Source organism: Cherax quadricarinatus, chromosome 55, assembly GCF_038502225.1.
Source record: "Cherax quadricarinatus isolate ZL_2023a chromosome 55, ASM3850222v1, whole genome shotgun sequence".
Classification (NCBI taxonomy): domain Eukaryota; kingdom Metazoa; phylum Arthropoda; class Malacostraca; order Decapoda; family Parastacidae; genus Cherax; species Cherax quadricarinatus.
Window position 1 is genome coordinate 7,389,785 of NC_091346.1, and position 24,060 is coordinate 7,413,844.

Below are 24,060 nucleotides of genomic sequence, written 5' to 3' on the forward strand. Positions count from 1 at the left end.
CACCAGTACCACCTGTAACAACAACACAACCAGTAGCACCACCACCAGTAACACTACCACTACCAGTAACACCAACACCACCAGTAACACCAGCACCAGTAACACCAACACCACCACCAGTAACACCAACACCAGTAACAACACCGCCACTAGTAACACCAACACCAGTAACAACACCACCAGTAACACCAACACCAGTAACAACTCCACCACCAGTAACACAAACACCACTAGTAACACCATCACCACCACCAGTAACAACAGCACCACCACCAGTAACAACACCACCACTACCATTAACAACAACATCACCAGTAACAACAGCAACACCAGTAACAACAACACCACCAGTAACACCACCACCACCAGTAGCAACAACAACACCACCAGTAACAACACCACCACCAGTAACAGCAACACCACCATAACACCACCAGTAACACCAACACCACCAGTAGCAATAACACCACCATTAACACCAACACCACTTGTAACACTAACACCACCAGTAACACGAACACCAGTAACACCAACACCACCAGAAACACCAGCACCACCAGTAACAGCAATAACAGTAACACCACCATCAGTAACGCCAGCACCACCAGTAACGCCACCACCACCAGTAACACCAACACCACCAGTATCAACAACAACACCGGTAACACTAGCAACACCACCAGTAATACCAACACCATCCGTAACAACAAAACCAGTAAAACCAACACCACCAGTAGCAACACCACCACCAGTAACACCAACACCACCAGTAACACCAACATCACCACCAGTAACAACGCCACCACCAGTAACAACACCAGTAACACCACCACCACCAGTAACACCAACACCACCACTAACACCACCACCAGTAACACCAACACCACCAGTAACACCAACACCACCAGTAACACCAACACTACCAGTAACACCACCACCACTAACAACACCACCACCATTAACAACAACACCATCACCAGTAGCAACAACACCACCACTAGTAACACCAACACCACCAGTAACACTAACAACACTAGTAACACCAACACCACCAGTAACACCAACACAACCAGTAACACCAACACCACCAGTAACACCAACACCACCAGTAACATCAACGCCACCAGTAACACCAACACCGCAAGTAACACCACCACCAGTAACACCAACACCAGTAACAAAAGCAGTAACACCAAAACCACCAGTAACGCCAATACCACCAGTAACACCAACACCGCCAGTAACACCACCACCAGTAACACCAACACCAGTAACAAAAGCAGTAACACCATCACCACCACCAGTAACACCAACACCAGTAACAAAAGCAGTAACACCATCACCACCACCAGTAACACCAACACCAGTAACAAAAGCAGTAACACCAAAACCACCAGTAACACCATCACCACCACCAGTAACAACACGAACACCAGCAACAACAACAACATATGTAACTATGCTGTACCGGAGACTATGAGATACTAAGCAGTTTTTTTTTGTTTTCGTTTCATTTCAATAAAAATTGAACAAATAGGATAATGCACCGGTAGGTGTGAATTATTGTCTCTCTTTATCCACACACTGAATGTTTTTATAGTTGTTTTTGCTCTCTTGCAACAAAGAAGACTCTCATTGAAAACATAATGATGAATTAGGTCTCACTAAAGACAACAACAACATCAATAATAATAATAATAATAATAATAATAATAATAATAATAATAATAATAATAATAATGGTTGAGGATGGTATAGGTTTCCTCCAGAGAGGTTTTGGGACGAAAATCGAGGTCGTCTATAATTATATAAAGTACAGGTAGGTATGTTCGCTGGAAGAATGTTAAGAAAATTCAGTCGATTAAATTCCGAGAATCGTTGAATTGGATGTCAAATTAAATTTTTGAATCGGCAGCTCGGTTCACCTTGACACTAACGCTTTAAAAAATATTGATATTTAAAACCACTAAATCGATAGTCAAATTCGTGACTTCGAGAAAGGTGGAATAATTGTGGTGGGATTGTGTTGACAGAGATCCCTGACCAGAACTTGTTTTGTGTTTAGTTACTGAACGCTGTGTAATCCTACGTGTTTAGCGCTCCACCATGATTATAATAAAATAATCAGTTACTGAAGCTTCTGTGTTCACATTGGAGGTATCCTCGTGATGGCTTGTTATAGAAGGTATGATTCACTATGTGCTTGCTGTGCTCTTGGTCAGTATGTTTGTAACCCGCACTCACGTCTGGCAGCCACCATGCCAGACGTATCACAGTCATTTCTTCTTTATTTTTCGTTTTCTTATTAGTAACCGGTGCAGGTTAAATGTAGTCTTAATCATCGTGTAGTCGATGGGCTTCAAACCCAAGAACCTAACTAATAAAAATCATTACATTGGTGAGGATTATTTTTATATTCGTAGGAGGGCCCCGCTTATACAGCTGCTACTTCTGCTGTAGAGCGAAAATCGCTATAAAGTGAAACATAGCCTTTTTTCCATTTTCAAATGCATTTAAAATCCTGATAACATGTTTACACTATCATATATTAAGTGAACAGTAAAGATAGGCCTAAAAAATGCATGTACAGTACACACATTACTCACCTTAAAATATTTCTGTCCTTAGCTCATAGTGAGTGGTAACTGTATTTATTGTAGAAGTCTGAATAAATGAAGAACGGGTATAATTGAAACCCGCTGCATTAGCGAAACACCGTAAAGTGAAGCACTGTAAAGCGGGATCCCTCCTGTATGTGGTAAACAGGACTGACTCAAGGAAGGCAAAGATTATTATAATCAAATAGAAGCGCTAAACCCACTAGTATCATACAGCACTACAAGGAAGGCGACGAATAAGTCTAATTTTCAGGATCACAAGATCTTCATTAGCATCAAATTCTCAAGTGAAGGTACAGTGGTGAGCAACACTCGCACGATAAGTAACGTTGACACTTGTTAATGTGATTAAAATAGTGTTATTTACATTAGTTTAACAAATGACAAGACACGTTTTATGGTTATATTTAGATATAGATAATAAATCATTATTTATTGCATCATTTACGTAATAACGCCGCAGACAAACTGAAAATATCACTGGAAAGTTATTAATATTGATCCGTATTGGTTTAACGTTTTTGTATTTAAAAGAATAAGGCAGTTATGTAAAAAAGTAGTTATTACTCTTGAAAAATGCAGATGAAACTAAAAATTTCTATAAGAGTCGAAAGAAAAGTTTAAAATTAGAAATTCTAAAATTTTCATCAAGTAGAGATCAAAAAAAAACCTATGTTTTTCGTGGCCTCCAGGAGGATCTAACAGCCTCACCTGCTGATACACTCGACCAAACTTTCAAAATTTTTCAATATTGTAAAATTATAAAATTCTGTGATGGCCTTAAGTCATTACATTAACAATGACGTCTGTTTCAAAGCAACACAGATGTTGTATGTTTCTTCCATTAGTGCGGAAATATCAATTGGATACCAAATAAATAAATGATATAAGACATTGGACTTGTATATTCCACACTTGACATTTCAAGCAAAGGCTTCAAAGATTATTATGTTTTCATAGATCTAGTTTTTTTTCGTACACCTATTTTGCACAATTTGTTTTAATATAATAATTTTTTGTAAGAGTTTTTGTCTTGAAGCCATTGAAGTAGGCAACCTTATTTTTAATTAATGTGATACTAAGCTTCGCCTGTTCCCCGGGCCACACTGCACTCTCGACCTCTTGTTGCATGTTTTTCCTCATCTGTTGCCGACTTTTTACCAGCGTGCCTTCCTCTGCAGGCGACCTCGTGTGTGTAAGTGTCGGTCCCAAACACCCGCTGCTATACTAAGGATCTGTTGATGATAGCTACACATGGTTCCGTGTACATAGTCGCAAGAGCAAACTTTCATATCTCCCATTTCTTTTCGTACCTTCTAAACTTTTTTTTCTTCGTTTTTCTCCTTTTTTTTACTTCTGTCCTCCAGTAACATTCATATTCTTATTCACTTCCTTTAACACACAAATAGAAGATTAGCGTTATTTGCGTTATCCTGAGACCGTTTTTACTCTTGGTATTATAGCAGCTAGGAGTCTCCAGGTTCTAGACCATGACTGAGATACAGTGATCTCAGCTGAATATTGATTTTCTCGGTTGACCATTGCTTGTCGTGGGAAAATTAAGAAAGTGGGATTTCGTTTTCAGCACTGACTTGAATTGTTTGAGACTTCAAAAGACTTTCAAGGATTCTGTTTTGTAATTCTTCACCAGATAGTCCTCCTAAAGGTAATTCCTTTATTTAGCAGGGATATTATATATTTTTTGTTGAGGAATCTGACCACATAGGATTTAACTTTCCCTGCCAGAGTGGCTTCGGCCTCGGAATATTCTACTTGACACTATCACGTGCGCGCGGGACTGACCATCTCATACGAAGGCTGAGAAACTGATCCCTTTAAAGCTACTTCGACTGTTTCCAGTGTAATATTTTTTTTCTGTGTCGAACTGAAGAAAGCCACTGGTTGGAGAATCGCCTACAAAATAAAGATACCCAGGTGTTTTTTAGTTCGTGTCGCCTTAATTACATACTTTTGTCACTGTTGTACGTAAAAAAATTTGAGGTCCTTTCCTCAGAGACCTCTTTCTCTTCAGCACCTAATGCTAATTTTAGATCCCCTTCTACAACCTCCCGCTACTACTTTGTTCTCTTCTTAGTTGACCGTACAACCTTCCCAACCTTCTGCTACTGCTCTGGTGGTAGCTGTGGAGGTGCAAACAGGCGTCCTTTCTTTATGACTGTCTTTTCCTTCCTTGCACCTTTCATCTCCTCCTTAGTCTCCTCTGCTTTCGTAAACATACGTACTATCAGTCTTTCCACAACTTAGGATATTAATGGTGGAGGTTTCCACGACTTTCCCCTCCCCACCCAGCTAGAATGTCCCAGGTCTTTCTCCACGGTCCCCTGTGAAGATCGCACTAAAATCTCAAGATATTTCAGTCCTCTATAAGTGATACATCCCACCAAAACCACCCGTGCATCTGCTCTTGTTGCCACCTCCCTGGTTAAAAACAATAGGAACTTTGTTGAGTTAGACATAAGAATTAACAACTGGGCGTCTACACTGCAAACTGAATTGTTTGCCATAATAATGTCTCTAAAGCTGGCCTATGATACTAAGCTTGACTCTATGGTTATTACTGATTCTATGTCACCTTTGAAGGCTCTTGACATACATAATAACTTTAACAACATGCTCACTGGAGAAGCCAGATATAGATACTCAAAATCCGAGAAAACGGAATTAATGTACAATTGTTATGGATTCCATCACATTGGATTACTCCTTCATGATAAAGTTGACATATTAGCCAAGAAAAGTACCCTGAAGGATAATGTAGAATATAACTATGTATATGTGTGCCTAGCATTAGGAATAATATTAGGAGGGAAGTAAATAATGAAACTGAATGTTATTGGAATGCATTTAGAAGCCTGAGTAGATCTATCACTCACTGTAACATGAACGAAGATAAGTACGTTTATGGAGAAACTTGCAATGTGAACAGACTGATGTTACAGTAGCCAGGCTTAGGCTTGGTTACAAGTACTTCTGGCAGTTTGGCAGGCACACAGATGATCAAACTAAATGCAAAGTATGTGGCCAGCCCTATGGTCACTATCTTGCCCACTGTGTTTAATTGTCCACTTATTGAGGAATACAGAGATACACAGTATAATAACGTACGTGATATGTCAAAACATGTTGTTAATGGAAATAAGTTACCAGATAAATTAAGCAAATTTCCTAAATTTGTTTGTAACAAATAAGTGAACTGTAGATATAAATCCAGATATACTCCAGTTAACCCTTTTGGGGCCTAGTTTCTAGGCATTTTGTATATCCATATGTTCTTGCGCTACTGTCCACAGAATGGATATAGGGTGTAGAATAAACTAGCCACTTTGGTGGCAAAATCTAATCTACCACCTGTGGTCAGTACCTATGGTTACTTCTGTTATACTCGCTACATCGTCATTTTCTCCTGTGGAGACTGAAATGATAAAGGTCAGAGTTTATTTTCAAGGTATAGATTCTCCCAGATTCTTCTTCCTACATATATTATATTCCAGTACCTTGTAACCTCAGAAAGCGGTAAAAAGTAGGTGACGACCGTCACCACTACCCTACTTCCTCACTCTGCTTTAACCGCAGACTTTGAACATTTCTTCACCCCTTCCCTTCCTTTCTCTACTTCTGACTCTACATATTTTCTTCTCTCGACTTTTCGCGCCCTTTCGACTATAAATCCCACTCTCTGATCCCCCTAATAATGTTACACAACTCCCCACCGCTGTCTTCCCAGGGTTAGAGCCTAGTAACATCTTAGCTGTTACCAGCTTCTTACCTCACTGATGATTTGTCTCAATAACCTTCATCATTTGTTTCTACAGTGTAATATTAGGGAATACAGGGACTATAAAGAAAATCTATTGATACTGGTCTACCACTTTACTCATGTATACACACTTTACTCATGTATACACACTTTTCTCGTGTATACATACTTTTCTCGTGTATACACTTATCTTTTAATAATTACATCTTTCCACGTTTTCTTTCCTAGCTTGCAACATTCTTTTACAGTCTTACAGCCAAAGTGTTCTTGTGTACACTGGTGTTGCCTGTACCAGATTTTATATACAAACTTCACTACATTTTAACGCAGCCTGTGTTTATGGAGATGAATTGAACACTAATTGTATTTTGTACTTTTTTTTCATTCTCGTCCTTGTCTTTAGAGCTTAGACGCTTTGAGCATCTAATATCATCTTTGAACACTCTACTATAATCTCTGAACACGCTGTTATCTTCTTTGAATGCTCTAGTATCATCTTTGAACACTTTATTATCATCTCTGAACACCCGAGTATCATTGTATGAATCCTTTCTTCTTCTTAGAATGTAAACATCATCACAATCCTTGGGATGCTCGTCAGTTGAGACTCAAACCGACCCCTCGGCATGTTTTCTTACCTCTTTGCTATTATATTTTAAATAACATGAACATCCACTTACTGGGATCCCTGAACTCCAACTTATACTGTTATCTCGATTAGCTCGTCTTGTGTTGCACTGGGCTTCTATTGGACATTTAAGTAATTGCGGCTATTTTCCCATTATCATTACTTACCACTCCTGTACCTGTTTTTATTGCCGCACCCGATGGAAATTTAAGCGTACAAACTAGATGCTTCACGCACCACACCTCCCGCTCTTTCTTATCCTATTCACGCCTCTTCTATCGATGAACTATCACATCTTTTCGTCACCTCACTTCTCTCTCACTGCCTGCCTTGGCAACCTAGGAACTTCAGAAAAGCATTTTCGTAAATGCACACCTTGGTTGTTGCCAGAATGCTGGAGCCATTTAAAACGTGTCGTGTGGGACAGATGTGCTTGATATTGTGTTTATATCCGGACTCTGAACACCGCCACTTTTATGAGCGTAGTGTGGAGTGAATTGCTGAAATTTAGCAGGCAAGTGGTCTCCTGAACCAGCGCCCATCTTTAACAATGAGAATGTGGAATAAGCTGACACAGTCGACGTATGAGACACAAAAGGAAATCACTGTGCCCGGGTCTCCCGAGGACCGGATTTGTCTCCTACCTTTCTTCAGTCCAAGTCTTCACAGGGATATACTCCATTGTATTGTATCCTATAATATTCCAGTTACCCTTCTTGAACTTTCATCTGCGTTATCTAGTTGTCAAAATACAATTGGACCTGATTATATAATTTTTCTTATGCATTAGTACTTGAATATTCACCTCTTGACTACTTGTTACACTTCATCAGTGGATACAGTGCCCAGTGGCCTGGTGGCTAAATCTCTCGCTTCACAAGGTGAGTGTCCGGGTTCGATTCCCGGCGAAGGTAGAAACATTGGGCGTGTTTCCTTACACCGGTTGTCTGTGTTCACCCATCAGTAAAATGAGTGCCTGGCTGTTAGTCGACTGGTGTGGGTCGCATCCTGGGACAAAACTGACCTAATTTGCCCGAAATGTTCAGTATAACAAGGGGCTTTCTGTATAGTAGTATGTCACTGATGTCAGCTGTGGTCTGTATACCTTGTACATGTACTTGTAGAAATAAAGATATTGTTGTAAAGAGTTTTACCTCTGCAATGGCAATTTCTTGGCTCTTCCTTTTTATTCCATCATTCTGGATGCCTCTGTTGACCGTTAGTTTGTGATGGCAGTCTCTTTCAACCAATTTCTCTCAATCTCATTACTTTGACCAAGGGAACCTGCTACTACTTTTTGCCAAGATCTTTATGGTAGATACATTTTTGTGTTCAAATCAGCAACAGCTTTTTTTCCAGAACTCGTTCAGGCCTAAAGAGTTCCATAAGAAACTCCTTCAACCTGAGAATTTGAATTTCTTATATGTGGAGGATTTTTCCATTGCTTGTACTGGCATGAATATTCAACCGGTGACCACCTTGTTGCAAATAACAAATGACTGCAATTCAAATTCAATAGGTGCTACATCAAAATTCTTCACTCTCCTCCCTGACATTCTTCGTCCTGCACCTCTTCTCTGTGATTCCTCAAACTTAGCCTCCCAAACTGTTAAATTCCATGGTTTTCGCTTTGCTTACCGAATGTCATGGAAATCACACGTAACATTCCTGAAAGCTGCTTGTTTTATCACACTTGTCTTACTTAAATTTTTATCATGTTGTCGCTGGGAAACCGACAGATTTTGTCATGTTTTACCTGGAAGGCCGATGGATCAGTTATTTTTCGTCTTCATTTGTCCATGGCCTTATCTTCACTTCACTAGAGTGACCAATTATGTTTGTCAGCAGCAGCATCTACTCTTACACTACTAAAATCTCTCTGCTATGAACGCACGCTCCCGTTTCCCCAGCATTGTTAGTGGCACTTACAAGCCACTGATGTATACAACGATGAGATACGTGACTTTTTTCCTACTATTGTGTTCCAGAGACGCTTGTTTAGTTCTGAACCAGTAATTTTACAGCACAGATATGTATCTGCTGTAGTCATCCTCGTCTTTTCCATGTCTGATTTCTCATTTATTAAGATCTCGGACTTCAGAAGGGATCTAGAGCATCCCAATATCCCATTTATGTCCTGCGCCTTCAGTAAGCACAGAGTGAATATGTTTTGTTACGTCCCTGGATATTCTGATGCTCAGAGCAATGAAGTTGAAAACTCCTTTGCTAGTTCCGGACTTCAGGACCATACAGTCTCCAGTAATAGCTCACTCTCCCCATACTGTTTTTCAGTACCGTCTTGGTGCGTCAGATATCAAGGGCAGCGGCCTAGGTTAGAGTTAGCGTCCAACAAGATTTTTTTTTTGTCAAATAGTAATTGTGTAACAAACGCTAGAGACTCGTGGTCATCTCATAGTAGAGACGCCAGGCGCGTCTCTGCCAGAATTGTCAGGGCTTGGTGTCAGTCAGTCATCTTTTGATTGTCACTTTCACCAGAGAGAACATTTATTTCATCTGCAGCCTCTCCTTCAGCGCCCTGATGCCCTCAGCCAGCCCCCAAAAATCTCTTAAAGCTCCACTTACACTACAAACTCTAACTGTACATGACCTACTGCACCAACTTTGTCTTCTTTCGTTCACACACGTGCTCACTCTCCATATATCTTCTCACCATATAGACATTCCCCTTGTCAGGCAACGCTGAATGACCCATTCAAGTTTACTTCTCTATTCATACTATAATAATAAAAAACCATGTGGATATAATACTAAGATAAAAAATGTAAGAATTGAGATAGGTGGGTGACTTCATGTGTTCACACGTACATCTTCAGTGTTCACATTGAACACACCACAACACTCACCTATATCTGTTCATACATTTTTCACTGTATTATTGCTTATACACTTGAAATATAAACCGCTGAATCTCTTCATCTTTTTCACCTTTTGTCTAGAACATTGCTATTAATGGTAATAATATAGTTGTTCATCTGCTTGCTTCTAAACTTGCTTCCATAAAATCTCACTTAATTACTCTTTCAACATTTTAATTGTTAAGAGATTTTAAATCAAATTCTTGAAGCTTTTAAATAAATAACTAAGTTTTTTGACTTAATATTATGAGCTAATTTACGTTTGATGTGCTGAGTTGTGATGCTGCAGTGTGATGCTGCATTGTGCTGCTGGTATGATGCTGCATTGTGCTGCTGGTATGATGCTGCATTGTGCTGCTGGCGTGATGCTGCATTGTGATGCTGGTATGATGCTGCATTGTGCTGCTGGTATGATGCTGCATTGTGCTGCTGGCGTGATGCTGCATTGTGATGTTGGTATGATGCTGCATTGTGCTGCTGGTATGATGCTGCATTGTGCTGCTGGCGTGATGCTGCATTGTGCTGCTGGCGTGATGCTGCATTGTGATGCTGGCGTGATGCTGCATTGTGATGCTGGTATGATGCTGCATTGTGCTGCTGGCGTGATGCTGCATTGTGCTGCTGGCGTGATGCTGCATTGTGATGCTGGCGTGATGCTGCATTGTGCTGCTGGTATGATGCTGCATTGTGCTGCTGGCGTGATGCTGCATTGTGATGCTGGTATGATGCTGCATTGTACTGCTGGTATGATGCTGCATTGTGATGCTGCATTGTACTGCTGGTATGATGCTGCATTGTGCTGCTGGTATGATGCTGCATTGTGCTGCTGCATTGTGCTGCCGGTGTGATGCTGCATTGTGATGCTGGCGTGATGCTGCATTGTGCTGCTGGCGTGATGCTGCATTGTGCTGCTGGCGTGATGCTGCATTGTGATGCTGGCGTGATGCTGCATTGTGCTGCTGGCGTGATGCTGCATTGTGATGCTGGCGTGATGCTGCATTGTGATGCTGGTAAGATGCTGCATTGTGCTGCTGGTATAATGCTGCATTGTGCTGCTGGCGTGATGCTACATTGTGCTGCTGGCGTGATGCTGCATTGTGATGCTGGCGTGATGCTGCATTGTGATGCTGGTATGATGCTGCATTGTGATGCTGGTATGATGCTGGCGTGATGCTGCATTGTGCTGCTGGCGTGATGCTGCATTGTGCTGCTGGCGTGATGCTGCATTGTGATGCTGGTATGATACTGCATTGTGCTGCTGGCGTGATGCTGCATTGTGGTGCTGGTATGATGCTGCATTGTGCTGCTGGTGTGACGCTGCATTGTGCTGCTGGTATGATGCTGCATTGTGCTGCTGGTATGATGCTGCATTGTGCTGCTGGTATGATGCTGCATTGTGATGCTGGTATCATGCTGCATTGTGCTGCTGGTATGATGCTGCATTATGCTGCTGGTATGATGCTGCATTGTGATGCTGGTATGATGCTGCATTGTGATGTTGGTATGATACTGCATTGTGCTGCTGGCGTGATGCTGCATTGTGCTGCTGGAATGATGCTGCATTGTGCTGCTGGTATGATGATGCATTGTGATGCTGGTATGATGCTGCATTGTTATGCTGGCGTGATACTGGTATGATGCTGCATTGTGCTGCTGGTGTGATGCTGCATTGTGCTGCTGGTGTGATGCTGCATTGTGCTGCTGGTGCGATGTTGAATTGTGCTGTTGGTGTGATGCTGCATTGTGCTGCTGGTATGATGCTGCATTGTACGACTGGTATGATGCTGCATTGTGCTGACGGTATGATGCTTCATCGTGCGGCTGGTATGATGCTGCATTGTGCTGATGGTAGTATGTTGCTGCATTGTGCGGCTGGTATGATGCTGCATTGTACTGCTGGTATGATGCTGCATTGTGCTGCTCGTATGATGCTTCATTGTGCTGCTGGTATGATGCTGTATCGTACTGATGTTAAGATGCTGTGTCATTCTGCTGTTATGATGCTGTATCGTGCTGTTGTTATGATGCTGTATCGTGCTGTTATTATGATGCAGTATCGTGCTGCTATGATACTGTATCGTGCTGTTATACTGTATCATGCTGCTGCTATGATGCTGTATCGTGCTGCTGTTATGAACTGTATCGTGCTGCTGTTATGATACTGTATCGTGCTGTTATGATGCTGTATCGTTCTGCTGTTATGATGCTGTATCATGCTGCTGTTATGATGCTTTATCTTGCTGCTGTTATGATGCTGTATCGTGCTTCTATGATGCTGTATCATGCTGTTGTTATGATGCTGTATCATGCTGCTGGTATGCTGTATCTTGCTGCTTTGATGCTGTATCATGCTGTTATGATGCTGTATCGTGCTGCTGTTGTGATGCTGTATCTTGCTGTTATGATGCTGTATCATGCTGTTATGATGCTGTATCATGCTGTTGTTATGATGCTGTATCATGCTGTTATGATGCTGTATCTTGCTGTTATGCTGTATCGTGCTGCTATGATGCTGTATCATGCTGCTGTTATGATGCTGTATCATTCTGCTGTTCTGATGCTGTATCATGCTGTTATGATGCTGTATCTTGCTGCTGCTATGATGCTGTATCGTTCTGCTGTTATGATGCTGCATCTTGCTGTTATGATGCTGTATCGTCCTGTGTCATGCTGCTATGATGCTGTATCGTGCTGCTGTTATGATGCTGTATCGTGCTGCTGTTATGATGCTGTGTCATGCTGCTGTTGTGATGTATCGTGCTGCTATGATGCTGTGTCATGCTGCTGTTGTGATGCTGTATCGTGCTGCTGTTATGATGCTGCGTCTTGGTGCTGTTAAGATGCTGTATCGTTCTGCTATGATGCTGTATCGTGCTGCTGTTATGATGCTGTGTCATACTGCTGTTAAGATGCTGTATCTTGCTGTTATGATGCTGTATCATGCTCCTGCTGTGAAGTATCGTTTTGCTGTTATGATGCTGTATCATACTGCTGTTATGATGCTGTATCGTGCTGCTATGATGCTGTGTCATGCTGCTGTTATGATGCTGTATCATGCTGCTGTTATGATGCTGTATCATGCTGCTGTTATGATGCTGTATCATGCTGCTTTTATTATGCTGTATCATGCTGCTGTTATGATGCTGCATCTTGCTGCTGTTATGATGCTGTATCATGCTGCTGTTATGATGCAGTATGGTGCTGCTGTTATGATGCAGTATGGTGCTGCTGTTATGATGCTGTATCATGCTGCTGTTATGATGCTGTATCATGCTGCTGTTATGATGCTGTATCATGCTGCTGTTGTGATGCTGTATCATGCTGCTGTTATGATGCAGTATGGTGCTGCTGTTATGATGCTGTATCATGCTGCTGTTATGATGCTGTATCATGCTGCTGTTATGATGCAGTATGGTGCTGCTATGATGCTGTATCATGCTGCTGTTATGATGCAGTATCTTGCTGCTGTTATGATGCTGTATCATGCTGCTGTTATGATGCTGTATCATGCTGCTGTTATGATGCTGTATCATGCTACTGTTATGATGCAGTATGGTGCTGCTGTTATGATGCTGTATCATACTGCTGTTATGATGCTGTATTATGCTGCTGTTATGATGCAGTATCATGCTGCTGTTATGATGCAGTATGGTGCTGCTGTTATGATGCTGTATCATGCTGCTGTTATGATGCTGTATCATGCTGCTGTTATGATGCTGTATCATGCTGCTGTTATGATGCAGTATGGTGCTGCTGTTATGATGCTGTATCATGCTGCTGTTATGATGCTGTATCATGCTGCTGTTATGATGCTGTATCATGCTACTGTTATGATGCAGTATGGTGCTGCTGTTATGATGCTGTATCATGCTGCTGTTATGATGCTGTATCATGCTGCTGTTATGATGCAGTATCATGCTGCTGTTATGATGCTGTGTGGTGCTGCTGCTGTCACGGTGCTGCAGTGGAAGGGATGTGCTAAGTGTCACTCCACCGTGATATAACTGTGCTTCACTCTTGTCAGCAACTTTAACGTTAAAAAATTCTCGACACTTTTACTAACAAATCATTGTGATGACTGCAGGTATTTTAACTGATGAATGTTGCTTTGAAATATTTAATAAGAGATCTTTTAAAACGTTTGATAATGGATGTTTTAAAGAAAGATTGTACGTATATACAATTTGTTTTATTTGATAACTCACTCCAGAGCATCTGAATTTATGTAATATTATTTAGTTAGCTTGAAGCATCTTAATAACGTATTGTATTGGGTTTATGCGAGTTAATGATGGCCTTGGAGGAAGTTTTGTCTGGAAACTGCGTTTCAGTATGAGTGATAGAGGAGTTAGTGTTGTTTTTGTGAAGTTATCATAATACTTAAGGAGCAGTTATGATCAGTTAGCTGCTTTTCTATGTTATAATAATAATTACATGGACTGATAAGTGAGTTACATGTTGAGAGCTCATGTTACACAGACATCACATGATGTTTACATATGTTGGAGGTATGGTGGTTATAGGGAGATATGAGAAATATTCTCCTGACTCAGGTCTTGCTTCCACTGCACACTCAGTATAGCTTGTAGTCATTTGGCCAAGAACTTCCCATGGCTTACCCTTACACCTTATTGTCTAAGGTAGTAGTTACTTGTCGGTGAAGAAGACTTCAAGAGAACGTAAGGTGTCCTTGTATACACTTACTGTTCCCTCCAGCACCCAAGAATACAGTATTTTATCCCGTACTTACTGGGGAAGAAGATTCTTCCCTTCCCATACATTTTATGTTGCTCTGGTTGTAGTGCGATCCTAAATATTGTGATCAGTATTTTTTTTTTGTTTCCCAGACGATGAATCATTGTTAAATACGTGTGCTTTTACATTTCCCTATACATGTGCTTACAAAAAAAAGTGTATTCTACAAGCACCAGACACTTGAGGCTAAATAATGTACAGTATATTTCCGTTGCTCATCTGTCCCCCCCCCCTCTCTCTCTCTCCCGTGAGAACAGTTAATGAGAGTGCTAGTAGGGAGGCCCAGGGAAGTGCACAACCATTCCTGCAACTTGCAACGATTGATCAACGTTTTGATGTTTACACGTTTCCCTACCTATGGTTGCACCTGTTTGTGAATCACAACCAATCACAGAGTTTGTTGCATGGTATTGGCCGGAAATATAATAAGTTACAGAAAGCACAAAAGTTTATCACAAGATTCTGACCCCTAGAGTGGCCGTGGCTTTGATCCATAATAACAACGCTTAGCGACCCATTCGGGTTTCGCGCTTTTTGCAAATATGATAATTTTACTCATTTAAAAAAAATGATTCAGAGCATTGCATCCCAAACTTTTTTTTTAAGAAATAAGTAACTTAGAGATGTTTAATTAACTTAGAGAAGAGTAATTGTGAATTTATAAGCTAATGCCATTTCTTGTTTCTGCAATAATTTTCTCTTATTTCCGCAGGTTAAAGAGAAAGAAAGGTTCTATATTCCAGTCCATACAATCTCTACAGAAAAACAGTGCCAAGGTAAGATGCTCACTACCTCACACAAGATCATTATATTAATAGTAATACCAACATGTTGATTATAATAATTTTGTTGATGGAGATGTTTCGCCAACAAGTGACTTTTTTCAATGTAACGCTTGGAATAACTTGTGTAGCCTTGATATGTCGCATATTTTCTACATCTTAAAATATGTTGAGGTTCACCATAATTTGTCTCAAGATGTTTATTATATTTTTCTACTTGCTCATGATACTTACCAGGTTGGTAAAGTTATCTTTGATTTCAGTACAATTACCTGAGTGTAGGCAGTTCCCTGACATACCAGCAGTTCAAACCTCAGAACAATCTTCTGATTGTTATAAGTGTTTATATATATCTATAAGCCTTGCATGTCGTAAGAGGTGACTAAAATGCCGGGAGAAAGGAGCTAGTAACCCCTTCTCCTGTATGTATGTATGTATATATATATATATATATATATATATATATATATATATATATATATATATATATATATATATATATATATATATATGCTTCACTCCTATATGGGTGTGAAGCATGGGTGGTGAATGTTGCAACAAGGAGAAGGCTGGAGGCAGTGGAGATGTCATGTCTGAGGGCAATGTGTGGTGTGAATATAATGCAGAGAATTCATAGTTTGAAAATTAGGAGGAGGTGTGGGATTACCAAAACTATTATTCAGAGGGCTGAGGAGGGGTTGCTGAGGTGGTTTGGACATGTAGAAAGAATGGAACGAAACAGAATGACTTCGAGAGTGTATAAATCCGTAGTGGAGGGAAGGCGGGTTAGGGGTCGGCCAAGGAAAGGTTGGAGGGAGGGGGTAAAAGAGGTTTTGTGTGTAATGGGCTTGGACTTCCAGCAAGCATGCGTGAGCGTATTTGATAGGAGTGAATGGAGACAAATGGTTTTTAATTCTTGACGTGCTGTTGGAGTGTTGAAAAGTAACATTTATGAAGGGATTCAGGGAAACTGGGAGGCCGGACTTGAGTCCGGGAGATGTGAAGTTCAGTGTCTGCACTCTGAAGGAGGGGTGTTAATGTTGCAGTTTAAAAACTGTAGTGTAGGCATGCTTCTGGCAAGACAGTGATGGAGTGAATGATGAAAGTTTTTCTTGTATATATATATATATATATATATATATATATATATATATATATATATATATATATATATATATATATAGGTAGTAGGTTGGTAGACAGCAACCACCCAGGGAGGTACTACCGTCCTGCCAAGTGAGTGTGAAACTGAAGCCTGTAATTGTTTTACATGATGGTAGGATTGCTGGTGTCTTTTTTTTCTGTCTCATACACATGCAAGATTTCAGGTATGTCTTACTACTTCTACTTACACTTAGGTCACACTACACATACATGTACAAGCATATATATGCACACCCCTTTGGGTTTTCTTCTATTTACTTTCTAGTTCTTGTTCGTGTTTATTTCCTCTTACCTCCATGGGGAAGTGGAACAGAATTCTTCCTCCGTAAGCCATGCGTGTTGTAAGAGGCGACTAAACTGCCGGGAGCAAGGGGCTGGTAACCCCTTCTCCTGTATATATTACTAAATGTAAAAGGAGAAGCTTTCGTTTTTCCTTTTGGGCCACCCCGCCTCGGTGGGATATGGCCGGTGTGTTGAAAGAAAGAAAGAATATATATATATATATATATATATATATATATATATATATATATATATATATATATATATATATATATATATATATATATACAAAATATTTAGATAAAGAAAAAATGGATATCACATTGGAGAGAGGGAGTATCGAAAGAGTGAATGTTTTCAGATATTTGGATGTTGATGAGTCAGCTGATGGATTTATGAAGGATGAGGTTAACCATAGAATTGATGAAGGAAAAAAGGTGAGTGGTGCGTTGAGGTATATGTGGAGACAAAAAAACGTTATCTATGGAGGCAAAGAAGGGAATGTATGAAAGTGTATAGTGGTACCAACACTCTTATATGGGTGCGAACCATGGGTTGCAAATGCTGCAGTGAGGAGGCGGCTTGAGGCAGTGGAGATTAAGTAAGTAAGTAAGTTTATTCAGGTATACACAAATACAGTTACATAGAATTATCATACATAGCAGCATATGTGTAGAGAACCTGGGATAACCCAATAAGTCAGAGAGAGTGACTTATTTCCATTGGGGTCCTTTTACCTTATTATTATAATATAAAGGTTATAATATTTTCTTATTATTCTACAATGAAGATAACATCTTATTATTATACTAAAAAGACTATCTACTACACGAGGGTCATTAAGACTATCTACAATTCGAGGGTCATTACTAGGAATAAGGTAAAATTTACACGTATGTTAGCTAAAAAATAGAAAATCATTCCCCTCCCTTTCTGTAGCTACATTCATCAGACACCTTTTGGCACTCTTCTTGAACTGGTTCATGCTATGACTGGCTTTGACATGTGCAGGCAGTCTGTTCCATTCCTTTATTGCTGTACAATAAAAGGTGTTTGAAGCCTGGCCAATGACTGTGGGTACTACAAAGTTGTGCTCTCTCCCCCTAGTACTATGATTGCTTTGGTTCCCAACCTTGACAAAATTGACAGCAAGATATTCTGGACATTGTTTGTGAGCAATTTTATAAACATGATTTAGCTTCAGTTCTTTTACTCTGTCTTCAACATTCAGCATATCCAACTGCTGTAATTCATCCTGGCCTACATGTTCTCTTGGTCCCAGCCCCAGGATGAATCTTACGATTTTGTTCTGGGTGATTTGCAGTCTATCTTTCAGTTTTTTTGTCAAGGCAGAGTACCATGAAGAGCAAGCGTAATCCATATGGCATTGTATAAGGGCTAGACATAGGGTCCTGCGAGCCTCAGTAGGTAGACACTGTGCTTGTCTATACAGGAACTTCAGTCTGGCATTCGCTTTCTTTACTACACTGTTCCCTATCAATTCTCCTAACATGCATGGGTCAAAGGGGATTCCCAGATATTTTACTGATGAAACCAAAGTGATGGGCTCCCCATTACACTGAATATTAAAATTATTTACCCTTCTCAGTTTATGTTTCGTGCCAAAGAGAATGGCTTCAGTTTTCCCTAGGTGTAATGATAGTTTGTTGTCTACTAACCATTTGCTGCAGGACTCCAGTTCCAGTGTTAAAACATTAGCAATATCTTGTGGGTCTTTACCTGTCACTAACAGAGCACTGTCATCTGCATACAGTAGGAGTTTGCACTTGACACTGATAGGCATATCATTGACATAACATAAGAATAATAAGGGACCCAGAATACTACCTTGGGGAACTCCACATGTTATCGGCAGGGGTTCTGATTCCGTTTTGTTGATTTTGACTATTTGTCTCCTGTTGCTAAGGTAGGATTTAAACCAGTCTACAGAACCTATACCGATAGCTTGAAGTTTCTTACATAATATATTGTGGTTGACAGTATCGAAGGCCTTTTGCAGGTCTAAGGTTACCATACCTATGAGGTTCCCCTTTGACATTTCAGTTCTCAGGTAATCCATCAGATTAATAAGGGAGGTGTCGGTTGAGTAGGATCTTCTAAAGCCCGATTGATTGCTATGGAGAATGCTGTTGTCATTAAGGTACTTAACTACTTGAGAATACACCGCCCTCTCCAGAATTTTAGATATTATACTGAGTATACTAACAGGCCTATAGTTGCTTACATCAGACCTATTATTTTTCTTGAAGATAGGAGTAACTCTGGCCTCCTTGAACCCCTCCGGTACGGTATTAGTGGTGATTGATAGATTTATTATGTGAGCAATAGGGATTGACAGTTCAGAAGCACGATCTTTTAGGAACTTAGACGGGATGTTATCAGGGCCTGTGCTCTTAGTTGGGTTTAACCTGCTTAGTTCTTTTTGAATGAAGTCATGAGATACACTTACTAGTTGAAAACTGTTTGGGGTTACCCCTTTATTGGTATAGTATGTTTGAAACTTATCAGAGTCTGTGTTAAAGGTATTTGATGCAGCTGGTAGTTTACTTACTAGTGTTGATGCAACAGATGTGTAGTAGGAATTAAAGCAATTTGCCACCTTAGATGTTTCGTGGCATACCTCATTATCGATAGTGAGTACTATGTTAGACCTATCTACTGGCTTATGGCTATACCCCAACTGTTTTAGTTGTTGCCAGAGCTTTCTGGGGTTATGCTTATACTCTTCAATATTTGAGCAATAGTGCTTTGCCTTTGCTCCTTTTATAAGTCTCTGTACTCTGTTCCTCACCCTTTGGAATTCATTTAGTGCTGCAATATCCTGTCTGTTTGCTTTAAATCTTTTTAGCAGCTGGTCTCTGAGTTTCATATTATCTAATATCTCAGTAGTCATCCAGGGTTCAGTTCTTCGTTTAATTCTAACCTCTTTAACTGGTGCAATATTATCAAGGATGGTAGTGAACATTGTTTTGAATTTTTCCCAGGCATCGTTTACGTCCGTGCAACTTGTTATCTCTGTCCAGTCACAATTGTGTAGCCTATTTACCAGTGTTTCTTTACTGTAGTTTCTAGTTGACCTCATTTTTATTGTCCTGTGTAGGCCTATCCTATCCCTAGTGATTTTCCTGGTGCAGTAAATGATGAAATGATCACTAAGACCTGTGGTAATGACGCCTGACTGACTAATGTTCTCAGAGCGGTTACAAAGTATGTGGTCAATTAGGGTGGCTGAGAACTGTGTGATCCGGGTTGGTGTATTAATTAGTTGAGTGTAGCTATTTAATCCTAGAATTTGCTTATACCTTTTGCATAGCCCGTTATTTTGCTGCTGAAAACAGATATTGAAGTCGCCCAGTATTATTGTCTCGCAATTGTTTTCAACTCCGGACAAGACTGGAAAAGTCTTCTAAGAACTGGTCCTGGGTAGGAGAGCGGCAACTAGTTCCTACTAAGATGGGTTTGGTCTTGGGAAGCAGCACTTCAAACCATAGAATTTCCAGTTTATTGTTATTTAAATCAGGTCTTGGGTTGTAAGCTAAGTCATTTCTAATGTAGGTACATACTCCACCACCCTTTCTGTTCCTATCTAAGCGTTTTATATTGTAACCTTCTATTTTGACCTGTCTAAGGGCTGTGTGTGGTGTAAATATTGTTCAGAGAATTCGGAGTGTGGAAATTAGGAGGTGTGGAGTTACTAAAATTATTAATCAGAGGACTGAAGAGGGGTTAAGGTGGTTTGGTCATTTAGAGAGAATTAATCAAAGTAGAATGACTTGGAAAGCGTATAAATCTGTAGGGGAAGGATGGAGGGGTAGGGGTCGTCCTCGAAAAGGTTGGAGGGAGGGGGTAAAGGAGGTGTTGTTGGCGAGGAGCTTGGACTTCCAGCAAGCGTGTGTGAGCGTGTTAGATACGAGTGAATAGAGACAAATGATTTTTGGGACCTGACGAGCTGTTGGAGTGTGAGCAGGGTAATATTTATTGACAGTTTGGAGGGACATCTAAACTGTTGTGTCTGAGCGCTTCTGCAAAGACAGTGATTTGCGAAATTATGGCATACACAGTTTTTCGCTTGCCCTATTCAGCAAGAAGTGCGTTTCTATTTAAGCCAAAATCGCAAGTTTTACGTATTCGACTCGACATATATATATATATATATATATATATATATATATATATATATATATATATATATATATATATATATATATATATATATATAATATTTCCCAAGGTAAAGTTATAATCAGAGTTGTCACAGATATATTTCATTCAGATAATTTCATTCTGCTGTGTCCTTGTGTAGGTGTGTGTCTGTCATACTTCTGTTAGTTACGTTTCTTGTTCCCATTTCGTACGTCTGCGTGCATCTGTTACATACTGTTTGTACATTTGCTGTTGCTGTGTCATAATTCTGTTTGTATGTTTAGTGTTACTGTTGTGCACTTCGTTGTACTTTCAGTGTTGTTGTTACATATCTGTTGTTCCTGTTGCATCCTTATCTGTTTCTAGGCTTATTGCTCCTGTTGCATCCTTATCTGTTTGTAGGCTTATTGTTCCAGTAACATTCCACCATGTTGGTATGCTTACTGTTCCTGTAACATTCCACCATGTTGGTATGCTTACTGTTCCAGTAACATTCCACCATGTTGGTATGCTTACTGTTCCTGTAACATTCCACCATGTTGGTATGCTTACTGTTCCTGTAACATTCCACCATGTTGGTATGCTTACTGTTCCAGTAACATTCCACCATGTTGGTATGCTTACTGTTCCTGTAACATTCCACCATGTTGGTAGGTTTACTGTTCCAGTAACATTCCACCATGTTGGTAGGCTTACTGTTCCTGTAACATTCCACCATGTTGGTATGCTTACTGTTCCTGTAACATTCCACCATGTTGGTAGGCTTACTGTTCCAGTAACATTCCACCATGTTGGTATGCTTACTGTTCCTGTAACATTCCACCATGTTGGTATGCTTACTGTTCCTGTAACATTCCACCATGTTGGTAGGCTTACTGTTCCTGTAACATTCCACCATGTTGGTAGGCTTACTGTTCCAGTAATATTCCACCATGTTGGTAGGTTTACTGTTCCTGTAACATTCCACCATGTTGATAGGTTTACTGTTCCAGTAACATTCCACCATGTTGGTAGGTTTACTGTTCCTGTAACATTCCACCATGTTGGTATGCTTACTGTTCCTGTAACATTCCACCATGTTGGTATGCTTACTGTTCCTGTAACATTCCACCATGTTGGTAGGCTTACTGTTCCAGTAACATTCCACCATGTTGGTATGCTTACTGTTCCTGTAACATTCCAACATGTTGGTAGGCTTATTGTTCCTGTAACATTCCACCATGTTGGTATGCTTACTGTTCCTGTAACATTCCACCATGTTGGTAGGCTTACTGTTCCTGTAACATTCCACCATGTTGGTATGCTTACTGTTCCTGTAACATTCCACCATGTTTGTATGATTACTGTTCCTGTAACATTCCACCATGTTGGTATGCTTACTGTTCCTGTAACATTCCACCATGTTGGTATGCTTACTGTTCCTGTAACATTCCACCATGTTGGTATGCTTACTGTTCCAGTAACATTCCGCCATGTTGGTATGCTTACTTTTCCTGTAACATTCCACCATGTTGGTAGGTTTACTGTTCCTGTAACATTCCACCATGTTGGTAGGCTTACTGTTCCTGTAACATTCCACCATGTTGGTAGGCTTACTGTTCCTGTAACATTCCACCATGTTGGTATGCTTACTGTTCCTGTAACATTCCACCATGTTGGTAGGCTTACTGTTCCTGTAACATTCCACCATGTTGGTAGGCTTACTGTTCCTGTAACATTCCACCATGTTGGTATGCTTACTTTTCCTGTAACATTCCACCATGTTGGTAGGTTTACTGTTCCTGTAACATTCCACCATGTTGGTATGCTTACTGTTCCAGTAACATTCCACCATGTTGGTATGCTTACTGTTCCTGTAACATTCCACCATGTTGGTATGCTTACTGTTCCAGTAACATTCCACCATGTTGGTATGCTTACTGTTCCTGTAACATTCCACCATGTTGGTAGGTTTATTGTTCCTGTAACATTCCACCATGTTGGTAGGCTTACTGTTCCTGTAACATTCCACCATGTTGGTATGCTTACTGTTCCTGTAACATTTCACCATGTTGGTAGGCTTACTGTTCCTGTAACATTCCACCATGTTGGTAGGTTTACTGTTCCTGTAACATTCCACCATGTTGGTATGCTTACTGTTCCAGTAACATTCCACCATGTTGGTATGCTTACTGTTCCTGTAACATTCCACCATGTTGGTAGGTTTACTGTTCCTGTAACATTCCACCATGTTGGTAGGCTTACTGTTCCTTTAACATTCCACCATGTTGGTATGCTTACTGTTCCAGTAACATTCCACCATGTTGGTAGGCTTACTGTTCCTGTAACATTCCACCATGTTGGTAGGTTTACTGTTCCTGTAACATTCCACCATGTTGGTAGGCTTACTGTTCCTGTAACATTCCACCATGTTGGTATCTTACTTTTCCTGTAACATTCCACCATGTTGGTAGGTTTACTGTTCCTGTAACATTCCACCATGTTGGTATGCTTACTGTTCCAGTAACATTCCACCATGTTGGTATGCTTACTGTTCCTGTAACATTCCACCATGTTGATAGGCTTACTGTTCCTGTAACATTCCACCATGTTGGTATGCTTACTGTTCCTGTAACATTCCACCATGTTGGTATGCTTATTGTTCCAGTAACATTCCACCATGTTGGTAGGCTTACTGTTCCTGTAACATTCCACCATGTTGGTATGCTTACTGTTCCTGTAACATTCCACCATGTTGGTATGCTTACTGTTCCTGTAACATTCCACCATGTTGGTAGGTTTACTGTTCCTGTAACATTCCACCATGTTGGTAGGCTTACTGTTCCTGTAACATTCCACCATGTTGGTAGGCTTACTGTTCCTGTAACATTCCACCATGTTGGTATGCTTACTGTTCCTGTAACATTCCACCATGTTGGTAGGTTTACTGTTCCTGTAACATTCCACCATGTTGGTAGGCTTACTGTTCCTGTAACATTCCACCATGTTGGTAGGCTTACTTTTCCTGTAACAT

General features: G+C 40.4%; 1 protein-coding gene across 14 annotated transcripts in view; it reads left to right on the forward strand.

Moving 5' to 3' along the window:
- Positions 1 to 24,060, forward strand: part of nwk (nervous wreck) — a 563,357-nt gene that overhangs the window by 434,159 nt on the left and 105,138 nt on the right. For all 14 annotated transcript variants that reach the window (XM_070096788.1, XM_070096797.1, XM_070096793.1 and 11 more), the window contains one exon: positions 15,368 to 15,431. In XM_070096788.1, coding sequence (XP_069952889.1) covers positions 15,368 to 15,431 — 64 coding nt within the window. The remainder of the gene's footprint in view (positions 1 to 15,367; positions 15,432 to 24,060) is intronic.